This window comes from Serinus canaria, chromosome 5, assembly GCF_022539315.1.
Source record: "Serinus canaria isolate serCan28SL12 chromosome 5, serCan2020, whole genome shotgun sequence".
In the NCBI taxonomy this organism is placed as follows: Eukaryota; Metazoa; Chordata; class Aves; order Passeriformes; family Fringillidae; genus Serinus; species Serinus canaria.
Window position 1 is genome coordinate 10,729,323 of NC_066319.1, and position 20,845 is coordinate 10,750,167.

Genomic DNA, 20,845 nt, shown 5'->3' on the forward strand with positions numbered 1-20,845 from the left:
CTGCAGTAACTGGGACCTGCTGCTGGAGGTGCTGACTGGATGTTTGTCTGCAGGGACAGGGACAGGGACAGGGACAGGGACAGGGAGCAGCTCTTTAATTAGCAGTGCCTTGTGTCCTGATGGTCTCTAAGCCTGCAGATTCCAGGGATAACTGTAACCAGGAGAGGAGAGCAGGAGCTTTGGCATGCAAAGGTGCTGCAGCAGCTTCCTCCCAGGTCAGATGATGAGCCACAGCCAGTGATTCCTCGAGGAGCTGAGGAGGAATCACTCCTTGCCTCCAGCAGCACCCTCCTTCTCACTTCTTCTGCTTCATTTTCTTAGCAACTATATCCAAACCAATAACTCAGGCTGTCACTTGGAGACAGAAAGACACTTTGTTTCTGTATAAACTGAATTTCTCTAAAAAACAGCGCAGTGCTGAGTTTGCCTCTTCATTTCCATAACTGAGAGACATGCAGCAAAATCCTGGGACAACAAAAGAGCAGTTAGGTATATTCATATATTGTTCTTTTTGGTTTGAAAATCACTTTTCAGCTTCACAATCAATAGCTGGATGCTCTGCTTTGCTATAATAAGCTTTCTTATTTAGCTTTTGTGGTGTAAAGGGTAGGAACTGCTGAGTGCCCAGCACAACGCATGCTTTTCTTTATCTGAAACAAGCAATCCAGAGAACTTAATGCTACAGAGACATTCTTTAAGGGTCTGGACCCCACAGCAAGTTTGGGAGTCTTGGAACTGGTGCATGTTTCTTACTGAGTTGCAAATACCATTTTCACAAGCAGGAGCATCCAGTGTAGGGAGACAGGGAACATTTCTAGGCAGGTGTTACCCAGTACCTCTCAGTAAGGTGGAAATAATGGCAAGATAATTCCTGAGTTCAGGAAGTTGCCTGTATAGTCTTACATAGCAAGTCCCAAACCTCCCTTGTGTTCTCACAAACTGTAGTATGTCATTCATTATTTTGATAGGGGTAAGGTCTGTTTCATACAGCATTTGGGAAGGGAGCATTTTGGGAGTTTTCAGTTTCATTAATCTGTTTAAAGGACTGGGTGTCCTCTGCAGAAGTTAACTGATTTTCTGTTGGTTGGTACAATTTACACCTCAATATTCTTTCTGTCATACTGACACCTTTGGAATAAGGACTTCATCAGTTCAGAACTATTTTTATTATTTTCTTCTGGGATCTCTTTTAAGCTGTCAGTCCCTAAATCCTCCCTTATAAGTAGGAAATTCTTTTGCTGCCTCCTGCATTCATCCTGTCTGGCAGGAGTGAGTGACTGGGACAGAGAGAGAGCACAAATATCAGTGTAGTTCAGCTGCCCTGTGGACAGCTAGGTGAAGATATCTTTTATATATGTCGTAGTTCTTGATGGAAAACACCAAACTACTGTTCTACCTAAACTGGAGAAATTCTGAGCAAATTCTTTGGAGTACAGCAGTGAACACTGGGGCCCTTTTGATGTTTTAGGTGAGTTTCCATTCTAGGGAAATGGGCTGACTAAGCACTCTCAGCCTAGAAAATATAGGCACTGCAAACTTCATGGAATGCTTGTGTTTGTACCAAGAGTATTTTTAGTCCATGGGTTTAGGCTGCACAGGAACAACAATGTGCTTCTTGAGGTTGGTATTGTTACTGGTTTTTTTTACAAACAAACTCACCCAAACAAGCAGAGAATCCAAAGTGATTTTGCCCAAAATAACTGGCAGAGCCAGGAACTGCAAGTCCTGATTTTGATTCTTTGTCTGACCACTATCAGATTTTGCCATTTGTTTCAACACATGCAGGTGATGAGAAGAATAATATTTATGAGAAGGATAATATTTATGAGAAGGATAATATTTGTGATCTCCGAGCTTTTTTTGATGTGTTTTCTTTCATACTTTTATAAACAAACTTTTTTTTTTAATTTGGTCTAGGAGTTATTGTCAGTGTTGATTTATGTCATTATATGTGAACATTAATCTCCATTGTGTAAAAATTATGTTTTGTACATGGCTGTTCATGCTTTTAAATTATGAGCACAGGAAGAGTGTCTAAAAGCCCCTCAGCTTTCCTGTCATGTTTGTCCCCATGTGAAAATCATTTATCTCATTTTTATTTCTTTAGACCCACTTTTAGGAGCCTAAACTTCCTTTGGAGTTTGTGTCAAAGATCACCCCTTTTCTACCCAGTTTACCCAGGGTTGGGTCATCAAAGGCAACTGAAGAGGTTGATAGCCAGCTCACTCCTTTGTGTGCATTTACTGCACAAATTGACATGAGTTAACTCTACCAACTAGCTAGGCTTGAGCAGACTTTTTTTTCCTTTCTCCTTTTGTTTTTCTTTCCCCTTTTTCTTTCTTTTCCCCTTTTACCTTCCCCCTCTTCTTGACATTCACACTCCCTTTTTGCTGACCTGTTGTGACTGGGAATTCAGTCCCAGTGAAAAAACAAGTAATAAATCAAAGTAAAAGTCATGATATGGCTTTAGCACTAACCTTTGCTTTCAAGCTATGTTGTCCATATTTTTATTCCATGATTCCATCATCCCTATTCCTCTGTAACACAGGTTTTGTGCATCTGGATTTTGAAGTAGGTCAGTGCTTGGGCCAGATCAGTTTGTGGCCCCTGTGTGTTTGTGTCTTTTGTATGATTAGGTTTTTTCCAAGGGAATGTCCAGCAGTCCCTACAAAGATGAGCAGGACACTGTTTGTGCTGACCTGTTCTGGGATTTAACAGCTGGATCATTTCCTGTGATCTGCCATAAGCTGCACCACAACTGAAACTTAAACATCTGGTAAACAAGCCAGATATCTGCTCTCTCAGGCTGCACTGAATAAACAAAGTCACATTGAACATTATTTGAGTAGATGTAGATTTCTTAACAGGTTACCAAGAAACTTTGATTAAGTTCTTTATGATCAAATCCAAATTATTCTGCTCACTTTTAGATGGTTAAGCACAAGAAGGCACTTCAGTGGGGTAAATGCTATTAGCTTGTCACATAGCCTTTCCTCAGATATAGAATTTTCAAGAACCTTTGATAGGGAATAAGCACATGGCACATGATCAGGACTTTCAGTTCATGCTGTACTCGGAGGAGCCTAGTGAGGAAAACACAGTTGGAAGAATTGCAAAAGCAGAAATCTGTAAACCAGACTGCAAAATTTTGGTTGTAATTTCTTACCCTTCCATTTAAATGCCCTAGTGCAGGCAGGGAAATATTGTAAGTACTGGCTGTTCTGTACAATTCTAGAGTTACAAGTATTAAATGGAGTAGTATTCAAGCTCTCCAGGAAAGTGGTTCAGAACATAATCTCTACATTAAAATCTAACTTCTAGATACTGTGTGTTTCAGGTAATGGGTAGTGTTGTGAGTGATAGACATTAAATGAGGCACCCAGAAATGTACTTTATTCTTCAGGTCTGCTGCAGAAATAATTATAAGCACAAATGTAGATTACCTGCTTCTTTGCTATATGCGGTAAACAAGACATTGTTTTGTGGCCTTATTTTTTTAAAAAGTAAGAAAATATGATAAAAGATTTCATGATTTGGAACATTGAAATAAATTTCTTTTCTCTGTATGTGGTTATCAAGAATATTAACTCCCTGGGAGACTAGTGCAACCTAAATAAATAGATGTACTTGAAAAAAAATGGTTCATTCATAATGACTAATGCTGTAACAATTCTGGGTTTGTTTGAGACTTTACAGTGATCCAGACCCTTGTGACTTCAAAGAACATACCCAAATTAGCACTCTTTCAGGAACTGGATTTGGGTCATTCAGTTCAGTAAAAAACACTGAAGATAACAATTTATCTAATCTTCTGCTGTTGCAACAAATGCAGATTATCAGAAGGACTCAGCTGACACTCACTAATACTTTAAATTTCATTACCACAGTTCTAAATAAAATGAGAAATCATTTTCATCTGTTTGAATACTGATTTCTGTCTTGTACAACCAGGTTATTAAAAATACTGTGGTTTGTTGGCAAGGAAGATATATTATATTACAAATGTGTTTTGTACTGTTATCACAAAATTCTTACCTCAGTGCTCCTTTTTGTACTCTGAATCAAGAAGACCATGCCTGGCATTAGCATTAGACTTGTATACAATCTTCCTGTGTGTTAATTTCTTGAGTGGCACAAAACTGGAGATAATTTCTTTAGGCCATATTGCAGTACAAAAGTTGATATATTTCATATTTCAGTCTGTACTATGAATCATATATATATACACACATATGTTTGTGTCAGTTCTGAAGTCATGGCCTTCAAAAGAAATTGAATAATAGGACTGATTTGTCAACTTTGCACATGTTTTGCTTTCAGAAATTAGCACCTGGGGTTAGTCAGTTTGCTTACACCTGTGTACAAGACCATCCTATCTGGACTAACCAGCAGTTTTGGGAAACAACCTTCTATAGCAATGTGCAGAATCAAGTTCGCTCCCTCTACCTTACAGCCAAGATGACAACCATGCAGTGCACTTGAAACAAAAGGTAGGAGACTCTAGTCAAATCTTAAAGTAGTATTTTTATTCACACCTTAATTGTCTCCTAGGTTAAAAAGAGTTATGGTTTTTCCAATTTTACATGTTTTTCTTTCATTTTCTCCTGTATTACACAGTATGCAATAACATGAGAAATAATAGAAATTTACATTTATCTGCAAAGCATTATACTTTGATGTTAGCTCAGCTTAGTGTGGAAAAAGCATTTGCAAGATACCTAGTCATTCATTAATTTAACATCAGGCTTTAGGTCACTTATATCAGCTGCCAGATTCCTGTATTCTACTTTGACTGTGTGCCATCTACCTAGTTTGCTTTAAGCTAATGCTAGACTTGGACTCCAACATATGAAAACATGAATGTTTCAGCTGGTCTGGAAGCTATTTATATAAAAGCTTCCCTCACCTGAACATCCTAGGAATTTGGAGAATATTGCCAACATCTAGGCATGAGCTGCATGTTATTTCTCAATCTGATTTATGCTTGTTCTTGTTTGAGCTAAGTGGATAAGCTGAAGAGAACAGCTGTGTTAAAATCAGTTAAAATCAATAAACCACTCTGAAGAAACGTGGAAGATTGTATGGCATAAAAAAGACCTTAAAAGCAATGATGTTATTTAGAACTGCCCATGTTGTGCTACTGGTGCATCTCAGTAAACTTCTCTCAAAGCTCAGTTCCCATAATCATAACTCTCCTTAAACCCTATTGAGGGTAGTTATTTACTCTTCCTTTTTAAATGAATATATAATTTAAATAGCTGAAGAAGTTTAATTAGCAATGTAATAAATAAAGCTTTGGCTAAGCATTGTTTTTTAAGTTGTAGCTTTATCTTTTCTTCTATGTCTTTATATTTCTTTCTCTCTGTCTTCTAGGAGAAACCTCCTGCAGACCAGGAGAAGACAGCAATGGACCTGGCTGCTGAGCAGCTGAGGTTGTGGCCAACCCTTAATAAACAGACCCAGCAGGAGCTGGTTCAGAATGAGGAAAGCACAGTGTTCAGCCAGGCCATTCATTTTGCCAACCTCATGGTCTACCTGCTGGTGCCACTGGACACAAGTAAGAACAAGCTGCTGAGGACATCGGCCACCGGGGACTGGGAGAGCGGGAGCAACAGCATTGTCACAAACAGGTGGGTACCCAGGGCCAGGGCTCATCCAGCAGGATGGGCCACAGCTTGCACAATGGCTGTACTCTAAATACCAGATTGTTGCAGCATCTTCACTTCCTTACAAGTTCAGTAGTTGAGGAGAAGTCTAACGTGATTCCTCTCAAGTAACAGAGTTTTGTCTGGAGGGATTCCTTTTAAAGGAACATTGTGTTGTCCCAGTAAGAATTTTTAATCTAGTAAAGCAGATGTTGAAGACATCTGCCTTACAAACATGGGGTTTGGTGAGAAAGAAAACAGCAGCCCCAAACCCACTCTGTTAGTTTTTATATAACTTGAAAAAACCACTGTATGAACCTAAAATCAAGAAAGCATTTGTATAGCATCTATAAAATCATCATTTCTGAGCAACAGCTGCAAAGGAGGAAAGGCACTGAGGTCACAGAAAGCAAGAGGACTAAACCACAATGGCAAAGGTTAAATTACTAAGGAAGCAGTAGGAGTATAACACCAGTTCCATTCATTCCCTAGCATGCAAATCCAGGACATTTCATAACAAACCTTCCTCCCTCTTTGTTTATTGTCTTCCTTATCACCTCTCTGTACAAATTCTCACTTGATAAAATTGTAGAACACCATGTGAGTACATTGGCATCAAGTAAAAGACTATCAGGATGAAGGTCCCCATGGAGTTACTAATTTCTGCTGACTACACACCTCTAATCTCAGGCATTAGGATGTGCTCAGTAGACTGCTTGTGGTGTATGTTGCAATCTATGAATTTGGCCCCAAATATTATTATGGGAGGCATTTTTAGTCATTCAAAGTACATCTCCCACTGACTTGCTTGCTTATCTAATGCACAAAAAATTTTTCTTATGATCTTTTTAGGGTTTGATTGCTTTGATTGCTAAATATACAATTAATGATTTTTCTCTATGTAACTGGATATTTGCTTACCACGGGTTGCAAATACTTTACTTGATTTAATGAAGGGAAGACACAGAGCTCACCTCCAAAAAGCTGGTTTTTCTCTTCTGGGCCTATCTGTCCTGTATTCATGGAGAGAAAATTGTCCAATGTCATCATTCCTGAAGTTTTGGCAATGAAAGTACAATATAATTGTGGTACCACCATATGCTTTCTGCAAGATTTGGGAATTGTAACTAGGAAAAACCCACACAGCTTGTCACTGTCTGTTCAAGTGTCACTTGTGCATCATCAGCTGAATTGTCCACACTTGTTACTGCTTTTATTTCTGCCCTTAGCATTGCAGGCAGTGTTGCAGAGAGTTATGACACTGAGAGTGGGTTTGAGGACTCAGAGAACAATGATGTTGCAAATGCTGTCGTGCGCTTCATCACCAGATTTATTGACAAGGTTTGCACAGAAAGTGGGGTCACACAGGATCACATCAAGGGTCTGCACTGCATGATACCAGGTAGGAATTGTCACAAAGAGGTGCTTTATAGTCTTTCTTCTTTTCCTAATGAAACAAATGCACTTTCTAATTTGAGTTATACCTTCAGATAAGTTAGAGTGTTAGATTTCTTTTCCAGACTGTAATTGCTGTTGAATGTCAGATAATTATTCCCTTGGTGTCAAAATTTGAGAATTTCAGAATTATCAGGGTTTTAATTTCAGGGCAGCTTTCTCTTTCCCATTGTGTGAGACTTCATTAATGGTGTTCCTGCTTTTCAGGCATTGTAGCAATGCACATAGAGACTCTGGAGGCTGTACACAGGGAGAGTAGGAGGCTTCCACCAATACAGAAGGCAAGTGTTATGAAACATATTTGTATTCTTTACAAGTAGTAGGATCATTAAATCTAGTCATCTTTTTTTCCTCACATAATGTTATGAGGAAATATCAAAACATTAAAAGAAAATTTCCACTAGTGATAAATAAAGTGCTTGGCTTTGGTCTCATGAAATATGAAACTAGTAGAGCCAGACTTCTGATCATAAACAAGCTGTTGCATGCCCACTGCTTTTTGTGACCCATTTCTCTTCCTTGAGTCCAAACTCCATCTCCCTTCTTTAGACTAAGTGTCATAACAACTTTGTTTTTAAGCTTTTAAAAGCAAATATTATTCCTAGCCTGAGGTATAACACTGATTTACACTTACACTTCCATTTATTTGCATCAGCCCAAAATTCTACGGCCAACTTTACTGCCGGGAGAAGAATTTGTTTGTGAAGGTCTCCGTGTGCTGCTGGATCCTGATGGCAGAGAGGAAGCCACAGGGGGACTGCTTGGAGGCCCTCATATCCTCCCTGCTGAAGGAGCTTTGTTCCTTACCACTTACAGAATTATATTTAAAGGCACTCCTCATGATCAGCTGGGTAAGAAAATCCAAGCAGTGGTAATTGTGGTCCTTCAGAGAGGCAGGATTTTGGACTGGCCTGTCCACCTATTCAAGCATCAACATCATTAAACAGTTTTTGTCAGACACTGGAAGCAAGTGAAAGGAAAAATATTCATGAGTTGGTGTTCTGCCTAAAATTATTGCTTGAAAAAATAACAGTATTTTCTTAATATGTCTGCTCTTCTGAATGATATTTTTTTATAGTTTAACGTGTGCTATTTCTAAGCAGATTGTCAGTCAGAAGCATAAAGTGGAAAGTTCATGGTCATATGTAAAAATTTCAAGTATATAATTTCTGTTTCTAAGTTATATATTGCATTGTGAAATCTGAATAAACTTGAAATTGTTTCTTTACCCCCTACTAACCTAGGGTTTGGGGGTGCATTTCCATTATGTAGAAAGACTCAGAAGGAAGGAGAAGATTTTTCTAATCATCACAGCTGAAATAGAATAGAAATTCAGATTACAAATGATGCTTTAGGAATTTGCCAACTTTTCAGGTATTTTACCTGAAATGAATCCTGGACCTTCGTGTTCATGTTGCTTTGTACTTACTCACCCTTGTTTATTGCAGTGACAGTGTGAGCAGAGGATCTGTGGTCTGACAAGTGTCTGTGTTGTATCCTCAGTTGGGGAGCAGACCGTGATCCGGAGCTTTCCTATCGCCTCCATGACCAAGGAGAAGAAGATCAGCATCCAGAACCAGCTGCAGCAGAGCATGCAGGAAGGGCTGCAGATCAGTTCAGCCACTTTTCAGGTAAAATGAAGTTTTGTGAAAATTTATGTGGCTGCAGGCAGCTCAGGAGATTTACCAGCAGCGCTTGGCCCTGGTATTCGTGAGGAGTCTGGTTCTCTGCCCTGTAAGGTCAACAGACAAGGCAGAGCTCATAGAAACCCTGGCATTTCTTGGTCCCCTTGGTATTTACAGAGGGTTCCTATTTTCACATTGGATTTCTTTCACTGCTTTCCTCACCTCTTTTGGAAGAGGTGAGAACCTGCCCAGTGAGAACCTGCTTCCTCTCTCCTCCAGCTACATGGAATCAATAGGGAAAAGCTCTGAGTGTTGCTTTCTTCTCAAGGTTTGTCACTTCACCAGCTTGCTGTTAAAATCCATGGCAGGAAGTCATGGCATGTTGCACAGGGAAGCTGCACTCCAGGAATCTTTAGGGTAGAACCAATGAGCCTCTATATGACAGGCACAGATCCTGGAATTTCCTGTAGGATCCCCGTCAGTGTGTGCAACAGAAATGTGTATTGCAGGGCAATTGATTGAGATGTACTGGTAAAAATTAGGAATCCTGAAGTCTTTCCTGAATTTTCCTTCTTGGTTTTGATCTTAACTGTGGTCAAACCCTGAGAGATCAAAAGCTGCAAGCAAAGAATTCTGAGTCATGGGCTGAAAGCAGACTGCAGTGCTTAAGATACGAAATACTTTGCTGGGTTGACTGACTGCAGAAGCGTATTTTCATTGAGAACAATAACTCCAGCATTTGAAACCATAACCAAACAGCATTTTACTAATTCCTTACAATAATGAGCATCATTTAGCTGATCATACTTCAGCATCCTCTTCAAAAGCACAAAATTAGGAATACCAATGAGTAAAAGAAGCAAAAAAAAGTTGTCCTTGTGGACTTTTGAGAGGACTTTTATTTTCCAGAAATCTTTTTACCAGAATACTTAGCATGCTTCAATGATGTGATAAATACAGACACAGCTCAGTTTTTTCAGAGCTGGATTCAGGTCAAACATCATCTTTGCTTTTGTTTAGCATAGTTTTGTATTAGGTTATGAGAACAAAAACAAGCCACAAACAGTTTATTCCCTGTCCCCCATGTAACAGCCAGGGTTCAACACAGGGGATGAAATAGCCCCTCCCCTTTGTTTATTAATTATGATTTTTAGATGGGTTTGTGTGCAGCTATGCTGTTTGGGATCTTTAAAACTTCAGATCTGTGTAACCCCCAAAGGCTGAAGAGCTCCTTTCAAGGAGGTCCTAGAACAACAGAGCCATTAGTCATTTGGAAAGTATTTACAAAACAAGTGAAATTGGAAAAGCAAGGATGAAATCCACCTCCTAGATGGCAAGCAAAGGAATTTAAAAGGTGTGTAGGTATGTGCTCAGAAATAGAGCTCTTGGATATTTCTTTGTTTGTTTTCTCCACATTCTTAGAGTTCTTCTGGGCCTTTTTATGGATTCCGTATTTTCTGTCTCTTATTTGTTTTCCCCGAAATGTTGACTTGCTTTCAGCAGAGGATGATTGGATGGGATTTTTTCCCCCCCAGAACCTTTCAAAAAAGCATTTTTAATCAAGTGGATGGATCAATGTTGAATAGCACTCAAGGTTATTTTCTTTTTAAGGAGCAGATTTCACTATCACATTTTTGTTACTAGCAGTTTTCTATACTTTGCAAGGTGAGGCCAAAACTGGAACATCTCAGTAATAGAAGTATAATGGTTGTGACATATGAATGCTGAAATTGCTGGCTTGCTGAGTCTTTGAAGTGCATTACCAACCTCAGTTCCCAGTGCAGGGGCAGAGCTGGCAGACTATTTCCCAGCTAAGCTGTCCCATGTGACCAGAATTTGAACTGCTGTAGATGTCTTAGTGCCAGCACTACGACTTGGATTTACCAAAATATTTTGTATTTGATCATATGAGAATTCCAGATGCTGCCTAGTGAAGATACCTTAGTATTAGGACATACATTTTAAAAAGGAAATAAAAAAATGTGGAATAGCCATCAAAATAAATGAGATGTATGTACATGTATTTGTATTTTCAGAAGGGCAAGGTACTGTGAAAGTGTGGGAATTATGCTACTATATTTTAGAATCTTTCCATTTCGGAAATTCTCAGATTGTTTTCCAGTTTCTAACATGTCATGTCTTTAATGCACAGTTAATTAAAGTAGCATTTGATGAAGAAGTCAGTCCTGAAGTGGTGGAAATATTTAAGAAGCAGCTGGTGAAGTTCCGTTACCCTCAGTCCATCTTCAGCACTTTTGCCTTTGCAGCTGGGCAAACAGCACCACAGATAATTCTCCCAAAGCAGAAAGAAAAGAACACTTCATTCCGGTACAGCCTTTCTTCCTTTCTTTTCTTTTCCTCCTGGTCTTTTTGTCTTGTGTTATCCAAATGCCCTGAACAGCCTGAAAACTCTGCACAAGTGGAGATCATGTCAAAATTAGCCATTGCTAGTTTGCATCTCTTTGTATTTCCTGAGTAAGAGATGGATTAGTAGGACACAGATGTTTTTTGGGATAAGAATTATATTCTTGATCTAAACTTCTGGCTTCAGTAGACTTGAATGAGCACCTTATTGCATTTTGAAACACACAAAATGGAAGTAGCAACTTGAGCTATGCAACCTCAGCATGGAAAGAAGATTAATTGTGTATTACTTTATAATTAGTAGCCTAGCCACTTAAAGCCTGGTGTGAATTAGGATTAATTTTACCCTGTGCATTTGCCCTCCTGGTTTTTAATTTAGAGTTTGAGCTTTGGGTCCTCTTTTGAATTTTATGTTACACGTTAATTTTTACTGGACCAGCTGCATCATGAGTCTCTTCCAGAGTGGGAGCTCCTGTGATTTTCTGTTGGTTAATGCATTGTTGACACAGGAAATAGAATCCCAAGCTAGTTATGAAATCCTAAAACCTAAATATAATTTCTATCTTTCCTGCCTTTACTTTGGCAACTTTTTAGTTTTATCACATTACTAGCAAAGTAAAAAAACCTACAGAAAGATGACTGCTTTAATGATGATATTCATTACCAGTAGAAAAAAAAGACACAAATTTATCTTAAAGCAATACAATTTTGTTTAAAAATTAACATAGGAAACAATTTTTCTGATGTTTACAGTTGCTGTATTAAGTGAAAAATTATTAAATCCATTTTATTTGCATTTTTTCTAGAAATCTGTAAATGCTATCAGGCAGAATGAGGTGAATGTTTCCAAATGCTGTTGTTGTTTTGGATTTACAGTACCTTCTCCAAAAGCATTGTGAAGGGAGCAAAACGTGCTGGGAAGATGACAATTGGGCGCCAGTACTTACTGAAGAAGAAAACAGGAACCATAGTGGAGGAGAGAGGGAACAGGCCTGGCTGGAATGAAGAGGATGATATCTCTGGTAAGAGTGTGACTCCTGTGTCCATCTTGGTTGATAAATCTGTCCTGTTGTGCCCCCATTCTCATACTAAATGAGAAATGCCTTCAACAAGAAATTGAAGGGTTTTCCTAGACAGGAAAGAGAAGAATTTCAAATTTGTGCATTTAGTGAGTGTTTTCTTTTGCAATGAGAAGAGGAAGGTGACTTAATTCAGTGGTACAGCAAAGTACTAGATTGTTTTTTAATTATCAAACTATTTAGCTATGATATCTTTTAGATCATTTTTACATCATGCTAGTGGAGATGAACCAGCACAGAAGCATGCTGCAGCTTCCATTAATCTCTAGACATCTGCAGCTAGTGTGTGGTGAGGAAGCAGTTACTGGTGAGGTGCAGAATGAGCAAATTGGAGACTTTTGTGGTTGTGGAACTGACAAAAGATTTCCGAAAGCAGCAGAAGTCGTTACTACTGAAAATACCACTTCCCATATTTTTGATTGAAATTATTTTGGGGTAGAGAGTAGAAAGAGGTTTGGGCACTTTGTGCAGTTTGTGTGATGGTGTGGAGTTTGACTTTCCCCCAAAAAGCCTCTTTTCCTCCTCCCATGTGCTGCTGTCTGTATGTCCTTATCTGGACCACTGCTAATTTATCATAAACCACTAGAGGGAACCAGATTCTCCTGTACATAAACAGGTGTTGTTTTGTCAAAGCATTCTTTCTTTAAAAAAAAACATAGGCATCTCAGATAATGAAGTGTTCTTCAAACACTGATAATTTCTTCCAAACATCAAACCAGCCGAATTTTCCTGTTGAATATTTGGTCACTGAGCAAGGCAACTCATGTGACTTAGGAACAGATGTAGGAGAGCTGTCTAAAGCAGGAATGAAACCTCTGTTCTCTCTGAAATGGAAGAAAGCCATTCCAGGCAAGCTTCAAAATGCTGTTTCTCTTCTTTCATTCCAGATAAAGTGTTGAGAAATAGGCAAAAAGAAAGCTTTGGAAAACAGAGTGTCTTGAGAGTGCTGAAAAATTACTTTCCTAATTGAATTTCCAGCATCTTCCTGAAGTGCTGAGTTAGCATGTGCTCTGATGTTGCATGTTCTTTGGGTCAGAAACAATTCTGCAGGCTGGACCTGGGTGATTTTGGGGTGGTTTTGTGTCCTTCACCCAGAGGCTCCAAGCACAGTGTACACCTGTGTATTCACAGTCTCTTGATGATGAAGAAGTTGGCAGAGTTTTTGCATTGCTGATACACAAAACAGTATTCTTCCATCAGCTCAGGTGCTGTGGAAGATTAGTGACAGTCACTTTTTTCCTTCCCTAAAAAAAATTCTAAAATTACAACTTGTGAGTCTCTAGGCCTGCTGCTTTCCAGGTGTCTTGGTTGGGAATGTGTTAAGGTGACCAGAGGCTGAGTTTGCTGCTCTCTCCATGCAGCACTGGCACTTCAGGGACAGGGAGCTGTCAGCAGCAGTGGCTCTGCTGCAGACAGAGTGCAGAGAGCACAGGCAGCAATCTCTGCAGCTCCTTTTGTATTGGCTGCTGTGGCTTTGGCTTTGGCTTTGACTTGTTTGCAAGTCTCAAAAACTGAAGTATAGGAAACTATGCAGCTCTGCCAGCAGTGAGCTATCTACAGCAGGTGATGCACTTGAAAAAGAAATGTTAAAGATAGGCCTGGAAGGAACTTCATGAGATCAAGTAGTCCAACTCTCTGCCCCAAGGCAAGATCAACATACTTCATCTGTTCCTCATAGCTGTGTGCCTGACTTCTTAAAAGCTTTCAAAGGTGAAGGTTCCACAGCTCTAGACAGCTCATACCAAAACTGAAACATCCTTAATGCTGGAGGAAAGAAGCAATTTGTAAGATTCAGGACTAAACATCCTCTTGCTGCAGTTTAAACCCTTCATTTCTTACTCTGCCACTGTCCACAGATAGAAGAGATGACTCCCCTCGTTCTGATTGCAATGCATGATGTATTTATGATCTATTGTAGCTTTTTTCTGTTGTCTTCTCAATGTTAAATCTGTGCAGTTCTTTCAGTTCTTTGCTTATTGGTATTGATGGACTTCTGATCCTCTTCATTGCTCTCTTCTCAGGCTTCTTTAGGTAGTCCACATCTAACTTGCAGTGTGATCTTGAAAACTGGGCACAGTACTGTAGTTATGAGTTGTTGCCAATGAACATCTGATTTCCCTCACATTCCTCCTCCTCTCTTTGTTTTCAGAGTTTAGAATATCTCAATCATTAGTAAATTCTTTTTCTTATAGTGGTCATATGGGTGTGTTCAATAAAACAAGAGACTGTGAAACTTCCTTTTGAAAACACTCATATCTCAAGAACAGTAAAACAGAGGGATTATTCCTTAGTTTTTCAAAATCAAGTAAATCATGTTAAACTTGAAGCAGCAAAATATCTTCATCTCCCTCTTCAGCTGAAGGACATGAATAGGAGCTCTTATGTTGAGCTTTTTATGCACAGGAGAGTATTTTGCCAATGATCACCAATGTACCTGCTTTCATGGGAGAAAAATCCATTCAGGAAAAAACATTTCACAAAATGCACCCTCATCTTGAGTCAGTTATAGCTTTCCATTCAAAACTGTTAAATACCAAGATTTTGTATGACCCAAAAGAATTCTTTCTAAAGCTCATTTAAATTTGTTTCTCATTAGTGCACTTCATACTTCAGATGTTGTGTGACTTCTTCTTACCATGACAAATATGGAAAAAGAGGAGAGATCCAGAATGTTCAACTTTATTATTTAGATCAAATAGAGAATTTTTTTTTTTTCGCTGAAAAGGCAAAGAAAATTTTTCACTTAGCTTTTATGCTTAAGATGCACAGGGAAAAAAAATCATAGAGGTACTACTTCTGTAAATTCTGAATCTTGTCTACTGCCAGTAAAATGTTAATGATAGCATAATTTTTATTTTCTAAATAAGCTTAAATTCCAGTTTTATGAAGTTTTAATTTTAAATCCTGTACTTTTAAATCATACACTTTTCAGTGCCTCATTGATGAAGAAATAGGTCTCATATGCACATATTTCAATGCTTGAGGTGGTAGCAAGTAACTGATCCATGCTGTGAGCAGTAAATCTGCTCTCAGAAGTATTTGGAGATGGTTGAAAGTGTCACTAATAGGCAGGTGGCAGGTTTTGTACAAAGACCTTGCTTGACTTGAATTTCAGAGTAGTTTGAACTTGTGGCATGGTTTTTTATCTCTCATGGTTGAAGTTTTTTCTGCTTTGGAAAGGGCAGCTGATATGCACGGCTGAAGAAAGCTGCTGCCTGACACTGAAACTGAGACATTCAGAACCCAACAGTCATTTCTTGTGAAATTACAACACTGAAATATTTAAAACCTTAAAAAGATTGTTACCTCTCCTGAAGATAGTTTAAAAAAAAAATTGTGTACTTCATTTTTATCTTGAATGTGTAATGACTCTGTAAAGAATTTGTAAATTAGTAAAGAAAAATCTGTCTTCAGTTCAAATGAATATGTGAGAGAACTTTCTCCAGGATTTTAGCTAGAGAGATGTCAGCCATGCCAGTAGGAAACTGCTGCTATAGTCAGGTTTGCTGACTAAAATACTATTTCAGTGTTTATAAATTTGGTGAGCTGTGCTTTGCATGTCCTGGACCTTGCCATTCAAACCTGAGAGCAGCACAAACTTGTTTGGAAGAGAGTAGCATTGCTTGCTGTGTATCTGCTGGCCTCCCCAGGAAGGTTATTCCCTCTAGTTTCAGATGACAGTGAGCTGCACACCAGTGGTACCCTGAAAGCATCAGAGAAATCAACCATGGAGCAGTTGGTGGAAAGAGCCTGCTTCAGGGACTACCAGCGTCTGGGGCTGGGCACCATCAGCACCAACTCCTCTCGCTCCAAAACAGAGTACTTGAGAATAACTGCACTGAACAGGATGTATTCCCTTTGCAGGAGGTGAGTTTGTCAGTTCACTCAAGCAGCTGAAACTAGAGACACCTGTATGTATATCTGCATTAATATCTGCATTATATCTGAATTTGCATTTAGCATCTCTTCTGTTCTGAAATTAAAAAGCAAGCTTCAGAAGCAATTCTAAATAACTATTTTCTTCAAATTAAAAAGTGTGTGTTAGAGTTCACTTCATGAAAGTATTTACTTTCAAAGTTTGTCATGTGCTGAAAGTCACATGCTGTGTTTTAGCACATCAGTGTTACTAAGTCCTTTCTTTTTGTTGTGAAAGCTGATGTAGTTTGCTGACACTGCCCACAAAAATTCCTTTTAATACAAAAGCCTATCTGCATGAGTGATGTCAGAAGACATTTGCATTCTCTAGAGCCAGTTTAGGCTGGTCATTGCTCTCATTATGGACAATGGCATTGCCAGGAAGAAGGGCACAGAAGTACCAGATCCTTTCTTGTTCTCTGACTTGTCTAGAATATTGGTTTTGTGTAGTCACCATGGAGTACAATGCAGATGAAGGCATGAAATCTGTCCATTTTCATTACGCTTTGAACATTATGGAGACAACCATTTCCTCCCCTAAACCCATGAGTTTTTAATATTCTCTAGGCTTTATTTTAAACTATAGTTAGTGTCTGAAAGAATGACAAATCTCAGTATATAAATGCTTACCTACTGCTATAATGCTTGGCTGCTTTGTAGATTGTTAATAGCATGTACATTTATTTTGTCTGAGGGCAGTTGAATAAATGTCCAAGAATTGAATTTGCAGAAATAGTGTCTATTGTAGAGGGAATGAAAGTTATCTACTAAGCAGTTGTCTAGGAACAGCTGTTTCTTGTTCCTCATCTTAGTTTCTTCTTAACACATGAAATTGGCACTTAAGTTGATTTTTTATTTTTTGGAGGCAACAGAAAATCATATTTCATATTGTTTGAATCCTTCTTTCACTAGCATGAACAAAACTACCATCTTGCTGTATTTTCTATCTTTAAAGGTATTATATCAGTGAATTTTCTAATCTCTCAGTGCACTGCAGTGTTTTAACAGAACACAAAAATGCAGTGTCAAGCACTCTATTCCAAGGACTCCAATTGTAAAATTTAAATATATTTTTCCATAAACGAAAGACTATTGTTTTCATTGGGATACTTTAGGCAATTCAACATTCTTTCCTTTCAATTCTCATATTTCATATGCAATTGTCAAAATGGAATTACTGCATCGTTTGTGTACCTCAAAATTCTGTTTTCTGTCACGCTTAAAAATACAGCTTTATTAGAGTGATAGATAAGAGATGTGCTAAGAAGAAAAATACTACCAAATAAAATGTAACTTTAAATGGAAAGTCATTAGTAATGAGAATCTTATAAATTTTTCATAATTCAATTTCTATTTAAAATGCAGTTTGCTTAATGCATTTGCTAGGCTTGGACTCAAAATTGCTTTAAAAATAAAAGTCATTCTAACAGTTGAAGTGTATTTCATTCAGATGTGTTTTCAGCTCGTAATTTTAGACATTTTATTATTATTGCTGAGCATTTTGAAAGCAATTTTCATTCTTCAATTATTTTTTTTTCCCCTTTTCTGTCCCTGCAGCTATCCTGGGCTGCTGGTGGTGCCTCAGTCTGTCCAGGACAGCAGCCTGCAGAGAGTGGCTCGCTGCTACCGCCACAACCGCCTGCCCGTGGTCTGCTGGAAGAACACCAAAAGCAGCACTCTGCTCCTCAGGGCTGGGGGCTTCCATGGCAAAAGTGTGGTGGGCCTCTTCAAATCCCAGAACACACATCCCACGGGTGAGTGCAGGCAGCCAGGCTCTCTGGAGCTGGACTTGCACAGGGAAAGCTTTGCCAGAGGAGAATCAGTGACTCCATTGAATCAGAAGTCTCGGGGTGTAAGGGGGTGTCTGATGTTTTTAGTTAGTGTGTGTCAAAGTCCTGAATGGTATGAAAGCAGCTCAGAACTTGTGAATGAATAATTTGGACAGAGATTGGACCAACACAAGATGTATCAGAATAGTCAGTTTTTCATAAGTGTCTAATAGTAGGGTAACATTAATTTTGGGAATAACATTTGTTGAATTCCAGCATTCACAGGCGGTGTTTAGGATTCTTCTGACTGCCTGAGTTTCCATCTCATGCTAGCAGCTTTTTCAGAGTTGACTTCATGCCAAGAATGAGTCAGTATTTTCTTTAATCAAACTGATAGTTGTTTAGAAATTATTCCAGAATTAGGCCATAGTTTTTCTTTTTGGAGGAAATGGAAATGTGAGGTCAAATTGAAGTACCAGAACTCATTAAAGTATCAAAGAGATTCTTATGTCCTGTTTATGTTTGCATTTCTCCCCAGTAATGGCTAAAACACAGCTAGGTTTTTCCCCTATTCAAGTGTGTTCTGTAGAATTTTTCAAAACCTATAAAAAGCATACTGTACACTTATGTACAAGTGCCATAAAAGTAATTTGAAGCTTATGATTTAAATATTTTTTTACATCGTCTTCCATAATTTTTCCTTCACGGAATACCTTGATGAAAACCATGTTTTTCTTGCTTTTAAGAGCTATTTTATCAGACATGTTGAGGTTTTGTGAGTATCAAATGCACCTTTAAAATCTCATTATTTCAAAGATATTAGAAAAATGTTTTTAATGTTAGACAGTATCTGGACTGACTGTTAAGGCTAATTTGTGAATCACTAATTATCTGCTGAATATTCATTGCTGTAACACTGACTGAATGTATCTCTTCAGTGTTTTGTGGGAACATTTTTTTAGTTGGAGTGATGATCAATGAAGGCAATGAACTGAAATTTATATAATGTGCTTTTTTTGAAAGGAATAAATAAAATGAATCAGTGAAGTACCACCAAAAGCTGCCACAGCAGCTGCCACAGCTAATGGCTACACCAGTTTTTCTACATCCTTATGGTGTGAATCCAGGCAGGGCAATTAAATTTTAGTCTTCAACTGATTTAGTACTGATTGCCCTGGCTGAAATACAGATGAGGAATCTTTAACCTGGTACAAATGGAGAATAAATTGAAAAAAGACTTTTTTGAGACTATTGCAGGAATAGTCTCAAAATTAAGTAAAGACAAACACTTTGATGTTTTCTGTAGTAGTTTTCTGATGGTTTCTTTTCTTCATTTTATATAAAGTTGATATAATTCTAACTTAATTTTATATAAGTCTATATTTTGTGTAGACTTTAATATTGCCATTGCAATATGTCCACCAGAATATTATGGAGTAGATCAATGGATTGACAATATCTGTGTCTGACAGATACTTGCTTTTGGAGTTATTGTTTCTTTTAAAGTGTGAAGGAGATGGAGACTTCCCTCAGGAAGATACAGCAAGGAATTTGGAGAATATTTCTAGGGTGTTTATCTCACTTTTAATGGAGTTGAAGCTTGTTGAAACAAAAGTGATCAGCAAAGGTAGTTCTAGAGAGCTGCCTCAGCAGGAGCTGTGTGCAGTCTATAATGGAAAACGCATTGTGAAACAAGCTAAGAGGACACAGAGAATCTGAAGTTAAATTCAAGCTGACAAATTCATTCTTTCCTAAATAGGAGTAGGTTTTTATTGGTCAGTTCTGGATTGATAGAGAGAAACAAGCTGGAACTCAGTGAACCTTTTTGTGCTTTCCTGTTGCGTGCTGTATTACACAAGGTTTCAGAGCATAGCTGCAGGTCAGTGTGTTATATAAGAAGCACAGGACATATTTTTTTGAGAAATTATGCATAGTACTTAATTTCTGTATGGAACCAAACTCCATGTGCCACAGAATTGTATTTTCTAACATCTGTCCAAAGAAAAGATTACTAACAGATGTTCAGACACGAGATGGAGAGTATATAGGGCTTTTGAAATGCTCTTTGAAACCTGCAAGTTGGTTTCTGAATTACTTTGACCTCTCTGGGAATTCTGTTGCAGAGCACTGTAGTTCTAAATATGACATTCTACATCTAAATTAGCATTTATTGGTCAACTACCCTACAGAAAGAACTTTTATGTGTCTTGGATGTAGTAACACTGTCCAAAAGAACAGTTATCTTGGTTCAGGCTGAATTATTGATTGTATTAGGACTTGTAAGATAAAGATGGAGCAACCTGTGACCAGGCATATAAAGCACATATTAGCATTGCAGGACTAAGCAGTGCATTTCTTTCCTGAGACAAAACCAAAATTAAATGGGATAAAATTGCTAGCAGGATCTCCATCCCCCATCTTTTGTTTAAATCCACGTTTCTATGGTGGCCTTCCCATGGGATACAGCACATGACAGGTGGTGATTTCATAGAAATCCCAGTTCATTGCTGGCAGGGGCAATGCTTTGAGTCACCTCTGTGTGCTGCTGAGATGGGATGAGTTGTGGTGAAGGTGAAGGGGCCCTTTTTCCATCTCTAAACCATCACAAGGACATTTTTGCCCTCAGTCTTTAATTCTGGTATCTGCTTGGTTCAATGCCAGACTTTGATGTAAGTCAAGCTGTTTTCTAAAACACACACAGTACTCTTCACAAAATAAACCTCTGTAAGTGCAAGTGCTATAGACATTATCCTTTCATTTAGACAGGTCATTTCTTTTAATTTAACTAAATTGTTAAGACCTAAATTGACTTTTTGTAGTATTATTTCAAGGGCTAGGGGACCCAGAGATCATTCCAGTAGATTTCAGGCTGTGTAAATCCTGCTTAGGAGTAGAAGAGAAAATAATGTTCCTGCTCAGGCTTTTTCCACTTGCTCAGAAAGAAACAGCATGAGGTATCCTGCAGGACACATAATCACTTCCTAATTGTACTT

At 38.4% G+C, this 20,845-nt stretch overlaps 1 protein-coding gene across 1 annotated transcript in view; it reads left to right on the forward strand.

Moving 5' to 3' along the window:
- SBF2 (SET binding factor 2) overlaps positions 1–20,845 on the forward strand; it is a 233,149-nt gene that overhangs the window by 179,502 nt on the left and 32,802 nt on the right. The window contains 11 exon segments of the mRNA XM_050974804.1: positions 4,321–4,456; positions 4,459–4,490; positions 5,374–5,630; positions 6,875–7,047; positions 7,308–7,381; positions 7,756–7,951; positions 8,604–8,731; positions 10,878–11,053; positions 11,966–12,111; positions 15,837–16,035; positions 17,641–17,837. Of these exon segments, the coding sequence (XP_050830761.1) occupies positions 4,321–4,456; positions 4,459–4,490; positions 5,374–5,630; positions 6,875–7,047; positions 7,308–7,381; positions 7,756–7,951; positions 8,604–8,731; positions 10,878–11,053; positions 11,966–12,111; positions 15,837–16,035; positions 17,641–17,837 (1,714 nt within the window).